This window comes from Platalea leucorodia (assembly GCF_965183815.1).
Source record: "Platalea leucorodia genome assembly, chromosome: 5".
Lineage (NCBI taxonomy): Eukaryota > Metazoa > Chordata > Aves > Pelecaniformes > Threskiornithidae > Platalea > Platalea leucorodia.
In genome coordinates, this window is record NC_138827.1 from 74,246,415 (window position 1) to 74,264,171 (window position 17,757).

Consider the following 17,757-nt stretch of genomic DNA (forward strand, 5'->3'; position numbering starts at 1 on the left):
AAGAACAGTAGGAGGAAAGGGTTTTCTTGTCCCTCAGTTCCTTGAACTTTAACTTCGTTTTTAGACTTCCTAAGTGTTTATTTTGGGTGGGGGGATTGAAAGTAAGACCAAGATTCCTTTTAAGATGGAAGTGCTTTTTAAAAGATTTGTAATTGTTAAGATGCCCATGAGATCATTTGAATTCACTTTGCCCTCTTTAACTGTTGGTCTAATAAAAGCATAAAATGTAGTCACAAAATTTGCAGCACATGTGAGCAGTGTTTGGCACTGATGCAGAGTGTGTTAACATTTAACCTGCTCTAGTTATCCTGCTCTATGGTGCAGGTTAAATGAAGGAAATCTTACCTTGCTTCTCATGATCATTCAGAACTAAGCTTTTGGTGCTGTTGCAGTTCTCAGCAGTTCTCCAAACTGCTAGTTTAGCATCATAATGTGTTATGGAGAATATGCTCTGATAATAGGTGTAAGCATATCACATATGTTTCCAAGGATGTGAAATAACTTTATTATTAAATTCAGTAAAACACATTGTAGATGCTTTTAACCAGAATATATTTGCTTTACAGGAAATCTTTTGTGTCAGTCTATGGGTTCAGTCTGAAGGAATGAGCCCTAACTTATCTCTTCTGTCTCCAGTTTCACTGCTGCCTCTAGGGTTATAGATAGATTTTTTTTTTTTTTTTTTTAAATTTTAATGTTTGTCAGCTGTTCTGTGTGGGACAATATGTAAGCTCCATCAGAGGTACTACAGGTGAAGTTTTTTCCCCCTGATGGAAGACAAGGCGGCATTGCTGGCTTCTCATTAAGTGATGATTGACTTCCTAATAAAGTGATTTTTTTTTTTTTTTTTTTTTAAGCTCAAGCCAAACTGAGGAGAGATGGGAGTTCATAAAAAATAAATAGTGGGGTGGGAAAATAGTGTGTTTGATTTTTAACAAAGGCTTGAGTAAAGATGTAGAAAATGGAAATAAAAAGCTTAGGTGAGTTTCTCACACAACACACAAAGTTTCTTTGTTGTGTTAGAGCTAGAAGATGCTTTTCTTTCAGACAAGCATACCTTCAGGAAAACTTTATCAGTACAAGCATTGCTTAAATTCAAACCCTCTGCAGGCCTGTCAGGCCTCAGCAACAGCAAGAACTAGATTCCCCACGTAACACTTGTCACTCCAAGGGCAGCAACTCCAGACCCTGTCATGCACCTCTTGGGTTACCAGCTGGATCATAGTGCCCTGCTGTTTGCTACTTACAAAAATGCTGGTATTTATTGTAATATTTATGCCCATATTAGCATTTGTAATGTAACAATTCAATGTATTAGGTAGAAAGATGTCTTAATATCTTTTTTAATTTTTAACCTATATTAGTTTTGCTAAAAAAATTTATCCTACGTAAGCTGGCTGGCGTTTGCTTTCACAATTTAACATTTTTCGCGGGAAAGGCTTATTGAGAAAAATGTCTGAATTTAGCCAATTTAAAATACCTTTTAATAAAATAAAATTCTTCATTGAATGCTTTTGTGTGTTTATGCCATGATTATGCTCATAAGCTAATGATGCATTTCTTAGAGAGGGTGCCACAGTTAGAAAGTGTTTAGATACTTGTGCAGTTTGCTGCAGAGTTGTTACAGGTCAGCCAGCTGTCTGTGTTTCATACATGAGCTAGTATGTAACACCACTTAAAAATGCATTTGAAATATGCTTCCATCCTTTTGATTCTAAAAAACCCCAGAATGTGTTTAACATCTTTTCTCCATTAAATATCTGAAGCTAAATCTCTGTGGTATGATGACATATGCTTCCAGTCTAAGGCCTGAAAAAGAGGTTTGGGGGTTTTTTTTATATGCCAGGAATTTTTAAAAAATTTCTCTTATAGAAAATTAATTTTCATTCATCTTGAAGATTTGCTTCTTCAGTTCCTTGTCAAACTTTATTCTGCCCTTTTGCTTGTCTTTTTCAGAGTTTGGATACAGACAAGCCTGTGGCACCGGTGAAGAGGTCACCTCTCCGTCAGGAAACCAATCTTGCCAACTTCTCATATCGCTTCTCCATGTACAATTTGAATGGTTTGTTGAATTATTTACCCCCTCAAATATTAGTTTAGGGAAAAAAAACTGTTCCAGCTATAAATGAGAACACTATAAAATATAAGAGCATTTAAATACACTTCTAGCTGAAGTGAGAACTTGTTTGCTGAAGGCATTGCGTTCTGATGGCACAGAATTTTGAGTATCCTAAAGCAGTATCTTTTACAGCACTTGGTATCTGAGAATTGTAGTCTAGTGTTTGTACAGAAATACACGTTCTGGGATCTGCTCTCATGAAAGAATGCATTTATGTGTATCTGTTAAATGAGAAGAAAGAGCATCTTGCTTCATGGGACAAAGTGCAGGAATATAGCTACAGAATGCTTTCATGTTAAACAAAAATCATGTTTTTCCTTGTCTTAAAATAGCTTCCCCTGGTTGTAATACAGGAAGCCTTAATTTATAGGCTTGAGTATGTGTATAGTATTTTGTGTTTTTGGTTTTTTTTGAAGCGGTATCACATACCTTGCATTACTTTAGCAGAAAATGCTTAGCAAACACCTACACTTTTTTGAAAAGTTGAGGCATGATATTATACAAATGTATTTTTAGATTCTGTTCACAGGACAGCAGTTTAAACTTTTCAAATGTAATCTGAACATTCATAGATTTCTTCTGTCAGCAAATGTATTTAACCTAAATATTTTTTTTTTAATTGCTCTTAGACCAGTCAAGAGTAGTAGTGCAAATAAATTTCTGCTTAGCAGTGAGCAGAGATTTTACAGTACTGATGGGAACAGAAAATACAGCTTCCTTTGCTCCCTTACCCTAACTGTTAAATTTGATAACACAAAGTGAAGAGTTGCACAGACAAAGAAGTAACTCTGCACATACCGAAAACTCTTGTTTGTTGCAGAAGCCCTGAATCAAGGGGAGACTGTGGATCTAGATGCCCTCATGGCTGATCTCTGTTCCATAGAGCAGGAGCTCAGCAGCATTGGGTCTCATTCAGCAAATAATGCTGCAGTGAAACGCCTTGCCCCAGAATCCAAATCTCAGAAACCACCTGCTAGCCGACCTTCTACTAAGCACAGCAGCATAAAAGGATTATCCTCCTCATCTGGTAAGGTGACTAAACCATCACATGCCAACGTATCTTTGGATGACATCACTGCACAGTTAGAGAAGGCCTCTTTGAGTATGGATGAGGCAGCTCAACAGTCTGTTGCAGAAGACACCAAACCAGTAGTTACTGCTCAGCACAGGAGGACAGCATCTGCTGGCACAGTGAGTGATGCTGAGGTGCGCTCAATCAGTAACTCCTCCCGTTCCAGTATAACCTCTGCAGCTTCCAGCATGGACTCCTTGGATATCGATAAGGTGACGAGACCTCAGGAACTGGACTTGACATCACAAGGGCAACCAATCACTGAGGTAGAGTGTCATTAATTCAAGATTTTGGTTTGTTTTGTTTTTTGTGGTGGTGGTTTTTTTTTTTTTCCTTCAAACTCTCTTTTTTTTTCTTTTTTCTCCCCTCTCCCTCATGCTGACACTCGTAGCTAAGCATCTTCAGTGCAGTGGGGTTGATTAAAGATAAACTGCTTTTGCATGGATTGCACGTGCTGCGGCTACTTCTTTCTCTGTTTTTGTTTCTGTCTGCAAGGAACCTTTTCAAAGAATGTGTACTACTTTTCTTTTTTTAAGGGCTTTCCCCATCTCTTCCTCTTCCTAAGCTAGTAATGGATTTTAATGTTTTATAGTTAATGTTTTTATTCTAAGTAAATCTCATATATTGCTTTTAATTGAAATCTGAGGAAGAAGGAAAGTACAACTGACAAGACTACATTCCTGTTACAGTACACTTAATACCTGAAACACATGGAGCAATTTAGGATTGCCTATCTGGAGCCATACTATACCAGTAATTTGCTGCTACTTAATATTGTTGTTTAATGTATGACAGGAAGAACTCTTTGAAGCAATTTGCAACACAGAAAAACAACTGGGCTGGGATACAGCAATAGCAGATGTTCATTTGGGCTTTTGGTGCCTCGGTGTTGCTTAATCAGAGAGGAAACTTTTCCGTAAAAACATAGCCAGTTTGGGGAGTGCTGAAAGTGCTGGTGACTTGTGTGAGGAAATGGGGAAAATGTTCCAGTGAATTTAGAGAACTTAAACTAGAAGCTGTCTTCTAGAGGTATTCTCTGAAACAGAAATCTGGCCTGTTCAAAAGTCAGTTGTACTAATATGCATGTTCCAGTTTTCTCCCGTAAAAGAGAACTAGCTGAGTTTATTCTAATCAATAATTAACACTAATTTGAATGAACTGTGCTGAAAGCATGCCTCTACCCATCTGCAGCAAAAGTTCATCTGATGTAAAGAGTGGATGATGCAGGCTTGTCAGTCTAATGATCAACTCATCAAGGTCACACTTAAATCTTTATTTGAAATGATGAGAAATGAATGAATGACAGTTTAGGTAAACTTTCTTTTTGCATAAAAAGTTGGTGTTCAGTATATTTTTATTGGAGATTCGTATTGAGTGAAGCAAAACTGAGGTAGATAGAAATGTGTCCTTTTCTCTTTGGAAAGTTAAAATGCAAACCTTTGCAGTATTGCTGTAGGCTTAAGTGTTGGAGCCAGATTGTGACAGTCATTGATTATATTGTTGTTTGTTTGTCAATCATTTTCTTTCTGTGGTATGACAAGGCTAATTTTTGTTTTTTGGGTCCCTGACTGTTATTCATGCTGATATCTCTTTTTTTTTTTTCTACTGTAGAAAGTTAGGCAATATTGCATTTTTGTCTCTCCTCAGGCTAAAAAGATGATTTACTTGAATTAATTGCTGCTGTAACTTGCATAGCGCAAGAAAAACTTGAACTTTGCATTTCTTAATTTATAAAAATGCAGGATGTTTTCTGCAGTTGATTTTGCAGGTCTTCCTCTGGATCTCAGCCTCTCTTACTTCAGGAGTGATACGCTTGAGGCATCAGTAAGATTGCCCTTCTTGTCTCCCAGATTTTTCAATTCTTTGCATGGCATGAGTAATCAAGAAACCACCTGCTGCACTTAAGTAACTTGACGTTGGTTAATCAAGAGACAGAGGTCAAGAAGTTGCTTTGTCTTCACAGGAAGCTAATCTATATTGCTGCAAGTGATGCAGTTGCTTTCTGAGCTCTTAGCCACTGACTGCAAGGCTCAAAATCCCCCCCAAAAGCTCTTCTCACAGACATGTGAGAGCTGCCTTTGTAAACCCGATGATTGCTTCTCATAAGAATGTGGCTATTGTTTCTCTGCCCAGATAAGTTGATAAGAATGATTCCTTTGAAGGAGGTAACCAGAAAGTGTTGGTAATTTGATATCCAGATTCTGGTCTCCTCTTGAGAGCAGAAACCTCTACACTCATTAACAGTGTTGCTTTGTTTTTACTCTATCTGTTCTTTTTAATTTCAGTAGCCTGAGGAAGGTGTTCAACTCCGTGAAATTTTCCCCAGGTTTACAGAATTGGCATTCAACTGTTCGGTATTAAAACTGTTATGTGATAGGATGGGACTTTTTACTGTGAAGCAGCTTTTTTTTCCTCATCACTGGTGAATGGAAAAGGGGATAATCACATTTGTTTAGAGTTTGTGACAGATTCTGTGGTGGTGGTTTTAAAATGAAATTCACCTTAGAAATGGGCAGAAACCCAAGGATTCTTTGGTAGAATCATTAAGTACCAACAAAGGAGTTTACTTCCTTTTTCATTCATTTAGTGCCTGAAAACTACTGTTCATGGGTTTATTAATGTTCATGGCTAGGTTGTGAACCAAAGCACCGTTTCCTAGTAGGGCTGAATTCTACCCTCCCACCCACACAGTTGACTCAGTGGTGCTGTTTCTAATAGAGGACATCCCTCTGAGGAAGTAGCATTTGAAGAAGAACTAGTACCCATGTCGGGGGGGGGGGAATGTTTTTATGCAGAAAGTGGGAGAGGCTATTACTTCATGGCCATAGCAGATCTGTTTTGAGATCTGTTATTCTCACATAGTCCTTTAAGTTAGCTCTTTTCTTTTTGCCTGTCTTACTTGAGATTGTGTGTAGTCGAGCTGACCTTTAAAATTTTTCTTTGCTGCTGTGGCTCTTATGAAAGAGGTCAGTGACTTGGCAGCTGCGCCCTTCTGACCGATCCTTTCTGTCCTCTCAGGCAGTATAGGGACTTTAAAAAGTCATCCTTTTTTTCCATGACTTAATGTTATGCTCTTCCTCTTGTGATTCTAATAAAACTAAGTAAAATGGAAGACTGTTTCGATAGGAGGAAATGCTTGTCTGAAATAGGAAATCAAGCTTTGCAGTTAACTTCTGTATTCTACCCTAAAAAATAATTCTGCTGTGTATTTAAGAGCTCTCTGACCTGGAAATGCAGGGAAATCCTGTAAAAGAATGGCCATGCACTGGCCCACTGAAGGTATGTATAGTCTAGTATACTTTCTGGCTGATAATAGTGACAAATGTTATGGAAAGAGGCTGCAAATTCCACAGCCACCAAAAATGGGAGGATATGACTTCCTTTTCCTCTCTTTCTTCCTTCCCCAAAGCTCTGTTTACACTGTCTCATCTCCTTCTTTGTCCCAGCTTTGGCACTTGCTGGTACTTAACACACCAGGATTTACCACTTCTATTCTGGGGCTCACTCTGTGTGATTTGGGTGAATTGCATAGGCTCAGAGGGGTCTGATGTGTGCTGATGTGCAGTAGGGGGATTGTAGCCAAGAACTGAAGGCTGGAAGGGAGAGCAGGAATATACCCACTGGTGGTAATGGGTTATTCAAATCTTTTTGCCTGAGCAATTGGGCAGGCACCTTGGTGTCGTCGTCTTCCTCTTTCTCCTACCAGTCTGTGCTGTAGGAGCTTTGTGGGGTTGAAGATACATTAGTATCATGACAGGTGATAACTCTTGGTGGTCCTATTGGCCAGGACCATCCTCGTTGTTCTCATTCTGAATTTGTCTCTATGCCACTTTCAGGAGAGTTGACTGGAATTCTCTGGGTTGTCTAAAATCATGGTTTTATTAGTTGTCATCATGATTTGTTTAATTTTCTCCCTTTCATAACAATCCTTAACACTATCTCTTTGGATGCTGTGAACATTAATGTCTTCAAAGACTATTGCTTTGTAGTCTCGAGATCTTGTCTTGGTGGTACTAAGTGTTGTCTGTCTGCACTTACATTCTTGCCTTCAGTCTCCTCTAAATGTTGCTGAGTAAGAAAAGTTGTTTCCACCCCAACCCCCTGTAATTTTTACTGAATTGAAATTTGTCTTTCACAAAATAATTTCCCAAATCCTTGCTTGAACAGTATTCTTCCTTAAATTGGTAGGTTGTGTTTTGTCTTCTGTGCTTTTAGTTGTGTAATGAGTGGCATACACTTTAAATCTTGGTTTCTGCATGTGGGATGCTTTCTTGAATGTAGATGGAATGAATAATGTAATAGCACGAGTTAAAGGTAGGGGAAGTGACAACTATATGACTAACTTGTCCCCTCCACCCACCAATATTATCTTTTTCCTTCTTCCTTTAGTGTCTCTGCCACGAAGAAATTGTCTCTATTTTCAGTGAGCTGTGCTAGAGCAATAGGAGAAGTAGTGGGGAGAGAATAGAGAATTGTGGTGATCATGCTCATGTGGCTAGTTATGTCTGATTGGTGAAAGGGTCCATTCATGGACAGGCGTTACTGCCCTGCATGTACTCAGTGAGGAGGTTGCAGATAAGTTTGAAGTCTCACACAGTACAGCATCACCCTACTCCTCCTAACATGAAGGAGTTCTTTATGTCTGTAACCCACTTTGCACAGTTGAGAGCTTCTGACTTACATACGAAGGTAATGCATAATTTAGCAGTTAGTAATGCTACGTGATTTTTTTTTTTTTTTTTTTTTTGCTATTACTTAAATTCATTGTAGTTTTAGACTTGATGTATAAGAGGTGAAAATCATGATAGTGCACTGCCAGTGCACTAAAACTACAGGTTCTTCGCTTCACTTGGTAGAGAAGGTGGCAATATAGAGTAAATGTTAACGTTTCTTTCAGGGAAAATGAGAGCTTTGGGGGCATGACAGTTAGTAATAGTTGTAAAGTAAACCCAGCAACACACAGACAAATCTGTATTGGCTAATAACTCCTGTGGGATAAAGTGGAAAGCTTGTGGGCGTAAGGAAAAGACAAAGTTTGTGTTCCATAGCAATTTTGCCTTGGTTCTCATATGAACATGTCACTAAAATAATACTTGCTACACCGTGGTATAACACAGCAGCTTTTTTACCCATTAAAGATTATTGTAGGTCATGTTTTATGTGTGATTACTAAATGTGACATTGTATGAAAATACAGTTGACTGTTTCTGTATGCAGAGAGATCAACCCATAATATATATGGTCTCTGGTAGGCAACAGTGTCTTAAAATAGAGTTGGATTGCTGAACCTCACATATTATTTGTAGGTGATTTAAAGAACAGTTGTGGTCTGTTTTAGCTCATGGAGGAATAGAGCATTATTGGCTCTTGTATTTTGGGAGCTTAAGGTTTGAGTAGTTTTCCTTATGTTCCATGTTTTGTGTGGTTAGCAGATGCGAAGGATGTTAGTCTCCGATTTGTGAGAGTAGTCACAGATATGCAACAAAGAAGGCATGACAGACGTTTGCTTTGTGTTTCTTCTAAAGACTCTTAAAAAATTAAATTAATCTCATTTTCTGCCAGTTCTATTATGTCCTTAGTTTTGTACACAAAGTGTATTCTGGAGTGTTTCCACTTATCCTTTTCCTAAGCTGAAAATAGTCAATGGAAAGACTTAATTTGAAACACAATTAGACCATCTCTTCCTCTTTCTTTTTTTTCCAATTATTAGTCACAAAATGTCTTTTAATAAGTCAACACTAAAGGAAAATTGTATATATCTGTCATCTTGAAGCATTACTTTGGCTTCCAATTTTGTTGGCATAAGAAGTGTGAGCTGTCCAGTTTTCAAATATTCTTGAAATGCATGTAAAATGAGTCTTCACTTGCCAGATTTTTTGAGACTTTCAAAACATCCTCTGAGATAAACATATCAGTTTATGAAATATAAACAATACTTATGTATTTTGGTAATCAAATGTGCTTGGCTATTCATCATGAAGTTTACGCATGACAGTAAAACAGTTTTTGTCATATGATGCACTAGAACCCAGAGATTACTAATACACACTTCCCAGTGCCTGCAAAACCAGCACCTAAACGTTTTTTCCACATTATAATTATGGAATCTGCAAAGGAAATGATGGGAAGGGATTATTATTTTGTTTTGGTAAGAATTTTGAATTGGAATCCAAGGGAGACATTCTAAAAGTTTAAATTACTGAACATGCATGGAATGGTAGGTTTTAAAAATTGGGGTATAGAGATCACAGAATCATAGAATGCTTTGGGATGGAAGGGACCTTTAAAGGTCATCTAGTCCCTCCCCCCTGCAATTGGCAGGGACTTCTACAACTCTATCAGGTTGCTCAGAGCCCCGTCCACCCTGGCCTTGAATGTTTCCAAGGATGGGGCATCTACCACCTCTCTGGGCAACCTGTTCCACTGTTTCACTACCCTCATTGTAAAAAAATTTCTTCCTTATATCCAGTCTGAATCTACCATCTTTTAGTTTAAAACCATTACCCCTGTCTTATTGCTACTGGCCCTGCTAAAAAGTCTGTAACCGTCTTTCTTATAAGCCCCTTATAAGAGATGTAAAATAGGTGAAAGGGAAATGAGAACCTAAACGTTATCCTCATAATAAATCTTGCTTTGTGGTAAATCTTGATTCTCTGATCAGTGTATCAGACTTATTTCATAGCCATGAATTCAAAATTTACCCTGTAACTTTTTTCCACATAGGAGGTCACTAATTAAAGTGCAGCAGGAACCACAAAACATGTAAGAATATATTTATCTTCTGAGTTTGCCTGTCAACTTTGCCTCATACTGCTGAATAAGCTTAAAAGTTCCCTACCTGGAAGGAGCAGGAAAATGGACAGTATGATACATGTCTTGTTTGACACAGCTGGCTGGCAAAGCTGGTATCAACTGAAAAATTACAGTTATGGTATATTTTGTTACCTTAAGTATGAACACTAAAGGGGTTGCCTATGCCTAAATGCTGTTCTTTCTGGTTGTTCTGTGATGTTGGAGTCTTTTGTGGACGAGCAACTGAATGACTCGAACTCTGCTATCCCAATTACATTTATCTACAGTTAAAACTGCTTCTTCAGAAATTTCCCTGGTAGCCCCTTGCGTGTGGCAGTAGTGAGATGACTGTCTCCAGCAAAGTCATACTGTATCAGTTAGAATTTGCCTGCGGTGTGCTTGGCCTTTGTTCTGTTGTGTTCTTCTGGAGATAGCAAACACTTGATGGTTTCTATTCTCCAGCTGTTCTGACTTTCTAAGATGAAGGCACACAGTTAAATGTTCATGAGCCTTCACTTTCCAGTTGCAGTCGACTCTTGCCTATTACAAGAAAAGAATGTGAGCTGGTGGCAGTGGTGGTCAGCTGAGCTGGTACTCTCTTAAAATGGTTAGACTGCTATGTGTGTATGTACATGTGCTGTTTTGATTAATAATGCTAAGGGTAGAACAGCTGCTGTTGCTGATGGAAACTGTCTGCAGTCCAGTGACCTTTTTTATCCTTTTAGCTTCCCCTCCTGCCTGTTTACATGCATTGATTAGAGAAGTTGCTGTCACACGCTGTTACATGCTGTGTAAATAACCCCATTTTAAAATAAATCTCACTGCTTTCATGCCGGTTCCACAGCACTTCAGAAAAATACTTGTGTTTATGATAGGGTTTATGGAGGAAAAAATTCTATCATTGATACAGACAAGCTAAGAAAATGGTTGTTCAGAGGTTGGAACTCTTACTAGATTAATCTGTGAGACAAAATACCAGAGATCAATGACAAAGTAACTGTAGGCAACGTACCTCTCGGAAGCAGCAGTCTTGGACCAAGCCACTAGGCTTGACTTGAGAAATGAGAATTCTTGCCTTAGGATGTTACCAGCTTTTGTCAAAAGCGCTGCAGGGAGTTGTATGCTTTGGTTGCAGTTTCCAGTGAAGGTATCACTCTACAAGTTGTGATTAATTAATGGAGCTTTTAAAACAGCTGATTTCTTTGTAGATACACCAGTCCGCTTAAAACCAAGACAAATTCCTTTACTTTTTCTGCAACTTCTAATTATATTAGGGACGAGAAATACTACATCTGTAGGAAATTAGCAACAGATTACTTGTTTGTCCTTACTTCAGGTTGCCAAAAATCAAATTTGGAACAGATGACAAAAATTAAGAATGCAGCAGCTGATTGTGGAACATTAAACTCCTCTTAAAAGGAGAAGAGAATTTATGCTGTTTTCTTCAGTTGCATATACTTCTAACTTATAGGATGAAAACTAGGGTTTGTCAGGTTTGTGAAGAAGTTTGAACCCAAAAAATGAGACTTCTTGTTCTGAAGAAACAACTGAGAACGGGCCTTTTAGCTGTGTCGGTTTTGTGCATGCTGGTTCATGTTTAGTGTGTTATAGTATAATAAAAGTTGTCTGCAAATACAAAGAAAAGTCTTCATTTTTAGTTAACCAAATTAACAGCCTTGGTTACAGTGTCCTGTGTTGGGACATTTACTAGTCTCATGTTTGTAAAAGTTATTCAATATTTTAGACTAGCCACATCAGTGGTTTGCTTTATGAATGCAGGTTTATTTTTTTCATATGGCCTATCTGCTTTTAAGCAAAAAGGTAGATTTGTGACTCTTAACTCCCCAGCTGTGTATACCCGTTCTCCTCTAGTGATTGATCTTTGGATGATTTGATGTCTACTGTCGTTTTTTTTAGGACTGATTCATAGTTTAAAAGTCAACAGACATATAAGCAAATGCTACTTAATACAGTTACTACTTAGTGTAAAAGGCAGCAGATTCAAACAAAACCAATTAAAGCTACACATACTTTTATTCCTCAGGTTTCTTAGCTGCTTTGATGTCTTCTGTGCTGCAGGTAGAGCCCTTCACAGGATGAAGTATCTGATATTCTTTAACTAATGCAATTACGTGTGAATTAGCCTTACTAAGGTTTGGCGTGGGGTTTTTTTCCTTCCTTCTTTCAGTCTTCCACTTAATGCATCTCTTTTTGGACAGATCAGACAAACATTTTCTGTGAAATTATACTCAATCTTCTTTATTTTTTCCTGTTACGTTTTTTTTTTCTTTTGGGAAAATTCCACTGCTTGAAACCTCCTCCCTGCCGGCAAACTTTATTTGGGATTTCGCGTTTGGTTTATGCTAATTTAGGTCCATGCTACTGTTGAATTGGGCAATCTTGCCGCATCTTGTATTGGCACTAGTGTTTATGCAGCTGCCTCGTGATTTGGATCAGCTTGTGGTCTCCCTGAAAAATAATCCTTCTGAATTAGTTGTTCGTTGATCCACTGGACCGCATGGTCAAAATCACTGCTGTCCACACAAGAGAGATGTGAGAGCACATGGCTGGGGGAAGGTTAGGACTGCCTCTTTCTTGTGGCAGTTTAGTCTTATATTTCTTAAAACCAGTAGTGAAACTAAGCTTGAGCTGAAAAGTTTACTAGCTTTTGCAATCCTTTCTGTCCTGCTGTGTCCCAAGGAACTTGTGTTGGACAGGGACACATCACAACATGACCTGGGAGGTACATGGACTAGCAAATAGTGCACCTCATGCACACGGTGCAGCAGTTTCTTAATTTGAAATGTCCACAGACATGTTTCTTAAATTGCAGCAAATTTCAGTGTGTTTAGACTGTAACTGCCAGAAGTTATAAGCATCCCTAGTAGTTAAAAAATACTTGATGTAAATTAATATATACGGGGGGGGGGGGGGGGGGGGGCTTGATTGGCGGTTGGTTTTTTTTGGTGTATGGTTTTGTTTTGGTTTTTTTGTTTTCCTTAAAGTTGCAAAGTTGAAAACTTAGAGTTAGGAAATTCCGGTTGCCTGCAGTGAAATGGAGTTGCATGAGTTCCAGGAGGAGCGTTGGCCACTTGGGAGCACAGAGTAATAGCTCCAGATTCTCACTTCCCATGTCTGGCTCCAATATGTTCTGCAGCAGCCAGGCATTGCAATTTCAAGAAGGCTGCTGTACTCTCCCACAATGGATCCAAGCATTCTCAAACTTGGCCAGTCTTTTGTTCAAGGTTAGTAGTGTGCAGTCCAGTTGGAGGGCTGGGCAGTGCTCTGTGAGAGGATGCAGCCTTGAGTTTTTTTTCAATTGTGATGCTCCAGACTTCACTGAGACTTTATGGACTATAATTTTAATTCTAAAGGCTTATGCTCAGACAAATTTGGGTAGCTTCCCATGGGGCAGCACAAAGCAAGTCTTTGAGGATGTCTCTGCCAATAATCTATTTCATGGTCAGATGTGCAGAGGTCTTTAAAAACATCTATATTTTAAATGAGACGCACCTTCCTTTCCTGTCTTGGAAATACTTTGTCTAATGTAAATGACTACTAATCATCCTATAACAGTAACCCATCATGGAAAATATCTCTTTTAGTGCTTATAGCTTGGCAAAATTTTTATAAGCGACTGAAAATACATCTTGTATGTGGAAGTATCGGGCAGCTTCATTATCTAATGCTGGTGCTTCAGTTTCTGAGGTTTTGATAAGAATAAACTGTAACCCCTTTTGCATCTGTCAAACCTTAACTGTGTAACTCAGTTATCCAGATTAGCATGCCTGAAGCAAATACTTCTGTACCTTTGAAGAAAAGGAGCAAGCGTTGGAAATCTTAGGCACTCTGCTTTTTAGTAGCATAATATTCAATTCTTGATCCCTTAACAACTTCACACTAAGAAGCTTGTCGCTACCATGAACATTTTGTCTTTTTTTTTTTTTAGACACAGATGTCTTCCCCCCCTTTTCTTTTTCCCCTTTCCTTTACCAAAGATTAGGAAAATAGAGAAATACTTCTTAATTTCTTTTTAAATGAATTACAGTATGAGAGTGCTCAGAGATCTAAAATAGTATGACCAACTGGAAATAAGATAAGTCTCTACTAAATGGACATTCTTCTTATATGTACTTAGTAATTGTCACCAGAGTGTATTATGTTATTTACTGGTATGGAGGAACTGACATGGGAAGCAGATAAGCTTGTGTAGAGTGACAGTATGTTTTTTTTCCTGTTTGTAGTATTTAGAGAATTTAACTCTCAATTGTTGGCTTAGTGAGCAAGTGGTTGTGCAAAGAGAATGTTACCTGGGTTTATTTTCTGATTTGTTTCAACAAAGGTAGAAAAAGTGCATTGTGGGTGCCTGCAGATGTTTTACTGCTGTGCTTTTATCTGAGATTGACTGTTTCCCCTCTTACTGTGGACAAAAACATACATGTATGCTATTTCCTTCTCCCTTCCCATAGGAGAGAGCCTGAATCTCCTCTTGTCTTAAAGTCATTGATCATTGTCCATAAGAAATTTGGATGAGGGGAAACTGCAACTTCTTAATCTAGTTTTGTTTCCGTTGCTTAAGTTAATTGTCATCACTGCTTCTTTCTTCCCTCTTTTGAGCGATAATAAAGCCTTTCTTTCTCCTCCCTCCCCTCTTCCTCTTTTGCATCCTTCCCTTCCCATTTTCCTCCATTTTACTGTTTCTATGGGACATTCCATCAATCAGTCCAAGCATCCCATTAACTTTTCAGAAGAGGAAGCTGAATTGACTCCTGTAAGTTATTATGACATGTTTATATGGCTTCTGTTTATGTCAATAGTTGTGTCAATTTGCCTGCAACAGAAAAATCACATTAGTGGCTTGAGTTTAATTCATTAGTATCCCAATAGTGCAGTAAGGTAACCATGTATATCATTGCAGTCAAGCTTTTTAGTCTTCTTGAAGTTGATTGTTGCCTATTTTCTAGTTATTAATGGGCAAGGCTACTTAAAATGCACTTAACTTTTTTTCTGAAGCATGGTTGCTCTTGGCAGCCATAGAATCATAGAACAGAATAGAATCATAGAATGACTTAGGCTGGGAAAGATCTTTAAGATCATCGAGTCCAACCGTAAACCTAACACTGCCAAGTCCACCACTAAACCATGTCCCTAAGACATCTAGGTGTCTTTTAAATACCTCCAGGGATGGGGACTCAACCACTTCCCTGAGCAGCCTGTTCCAATGCTTGATAACCCTTTCAGTGAAGAAATTTTTCTTAGCATCCAATCTAAACTTCCCCTGGCACAACTTGAGGCCGTTTCGTCTCGTCCTATCGCTTGTTACTTGGGAGAAGAGGCCGACCCCCACCTTGCTGCAGCCTCCTTTCAGGTAGTTGTAGAGAGTGATAAGGTCTCCCCTCAGCCTCCTTTTCTCCAGGCTGAACAACCCCCATTGGGATTTTTTAAATTAGATGTTCATCATTTTATATTGTATACTCTTATACATTCCATGTGAATACATAATCTCAAAGAGTTTGTAAAGAAAAACTTCAGTTCTCTTTTCCCATCTTTGTCCCCCTTTGGGACAAAATTACAAAAAATATGTTTAAACTGTTTTTAATTCTTAAAGTTCTATTCTCTTTTGAGAATAGTGGATTCTAATTCTTTAAGCTAGAGTTTGAAGAGTTCGATGTATTGATGTAGTTGAAATGCAAGCTATAGTAGTTATCTTTTCTACGAAGTTTTGCAAGTGTGTAGCTCTCTATTGGACACTGCTTACTCAGTTTCCCTCATTTTAGTTGTTTCTTAGGAACAGAAGAAGGCTTTTAAAAAAGGTTTTTGTAATGTTTCTCAACTGTCATATTAAATCCAAAATAATGGCACAAGAGTGCCACCAGCTGGTTTAATTAGATGTGTGTTCATGTTAAATTTTAAAGAGTTTTGCAAGAAACGTGGCGAGATATTTATGTACACAAGTCCTCAGTGTCTTGTCATTGTCTTTTTTTTTTGATGTACTGAGCTAAGTTATTCTGTTGTACATATCTTGAGTGAATGATGTCTTTAAACCTACAGATAATATTTAACCAGAAAGGAGTTCTTCTATTTTAACATATTTAAGGCATTAGAACAATAAGACAAAATACCTTAGAAGATTGCCAGGTCATCCTTTTCTTACACTTCCCATCCAGTTTTTGTTCATTATTTGTAAATTGACAATGTAAAGAATGTATTTTGCACCTTTCATACTGTATTGTACTGTTTTTAAACCCTACATGTATGTATTCTGAGCCCTTACCTTAAAATTAGAGGTATTAGAAACAACTCTCTCTCTTAGCGATGAGATTGAATCTTTCTAAATTTGTCCCCCTTCTGTACTAAGTGATAATCAGATATGTAACAAGAAAATGGATCAGTGTTCAATATGAACATGATTGTCAAGGTTTTGCAAAAATGTGCAAGTAGAATTGAAGAAATGAGGCAATGAGTATAGCATGTTACCTGGTGGCGAGATCGGTTACACAGCCTGCATCCTGCAGAACCTAGCTGGACAGCTCAGTTTATCACTTCGTCTAAACGGATCTTTACTTCTTAAAATCCACCCATCAGTTACTGTCTGAAAAAAATAATTCTAATATGCTCATAATTCAGTGTTAGTTTAGAAATAATTTCAGTTTTTGTGGTTTGTTGGGGTTTTTTTGTTTGGTTGGGTTTTTTGGGGGGTGGTGGTGGTGGTGGTTTTGGTTTTTTTTTTTTTTTTTTTTTGAAACTGGCTTTCATCATAAGACCTGAGAACGTCGAGAATTAAACCCACTGAGCTTTTCATAAAGGAACTGACAAGGATAATAGGGGAGGAAATGTTGAGCTTTTGGCCATGTAGAGGATTATTTGTCATTTAGTATAATGCAACCGATTATATTCTGAAAATCTGAAAGGTACTTTCATTTTCCTGGTAGCCCGTCTGTTCTATCATGTTTAGCAAACATGTTTTGTAGATGTAGGGTTTTGTGGATGTAGATGTGATGGGTATAAAAATGTTTCAGCATTGAACAAACTTTCTGGCATAAGCAGCTACATTGTATTTCAGAGGAGTATTATGTTGACTTCTCTGAAAACACTGTGAAATGCAATATTCAACAGCTGGTCCATGAACTTCTGGTATTTAGGCCTGAAGATTATGGATGTTACAGTCCTGTCTTCAAAGAAAGGATATAGGAAATCTTTGAAGTCCAAAATGTAATTTGGAACAAGACTATATTCCATGTTTTTATAAACATCAAGGCTAGCTGTCTTTGCTGAATTAACTACACATGAAAACTATTTAACATTTTTTTGTCCTAACAGCATCTAGAACTTTTAAATGTTAATTTTAGTTTTACTCAAATCTAGTTTTCTATGTTGTGATTATCCATACCAGCTAAAGTTCGTTATGGAGATATTAGTAGGCTTGTTTATATGCTTTTTTGTTAGTTCTGATATTTTGATCGTCATACCCCATTTTTTAATGTAAAAATGTTTCTGTACTTTATACTTTTATGCACAGCTGTTTTGTCATGCCTTGAGAAAGGTATACATTTTATTTTATTTTATAGAGTGTTAGTGTTCTGATCAGCATTTTTAATAGCATTTTGAGGATTTTTTAAATTATTATTAGTTTTAACATCCATAGTTTTCAGTGTGACTTGGAATAATTGCTGCTGGGAGTTATGGTAGAAAACAGTCCAAAACAGTCATCATTGCAATGTCTGCTTATACCTCTTGTATAAAATGAGTTAAAAACGTAATTTTCCTATTTTTT

At 37.7% G+C, this 17,757-nt stretch overlaps 1 protein-coding gene across 1 annotated transcript in view; it reads left to right on the top strand.

Annotated features, from left to right (window-relative positions):
• Positions 1 to 17,757, top strand: part of RAPH1 (Ras association (RalGDS/AF-6) and pleckstrin homology domains 1) — a gene marked incomplete at its 3' end in the record, with an annotated part of 95,009 nt that overhangs the window by 40,792 nt on the left and 36,460 nt on the right. The window contains 3 exon segments of the mRNA XM_082312590.1: positions 1,957 to 2,062; positions 2,940 to 3,462; positions 14,679 to 14,754. Coding sequence (XP_082168716.1) covers positions 1,957 to 2,062; positions 2,940 to 3,462; positions 14,679 to 14,754 — 705 coding nt within the window.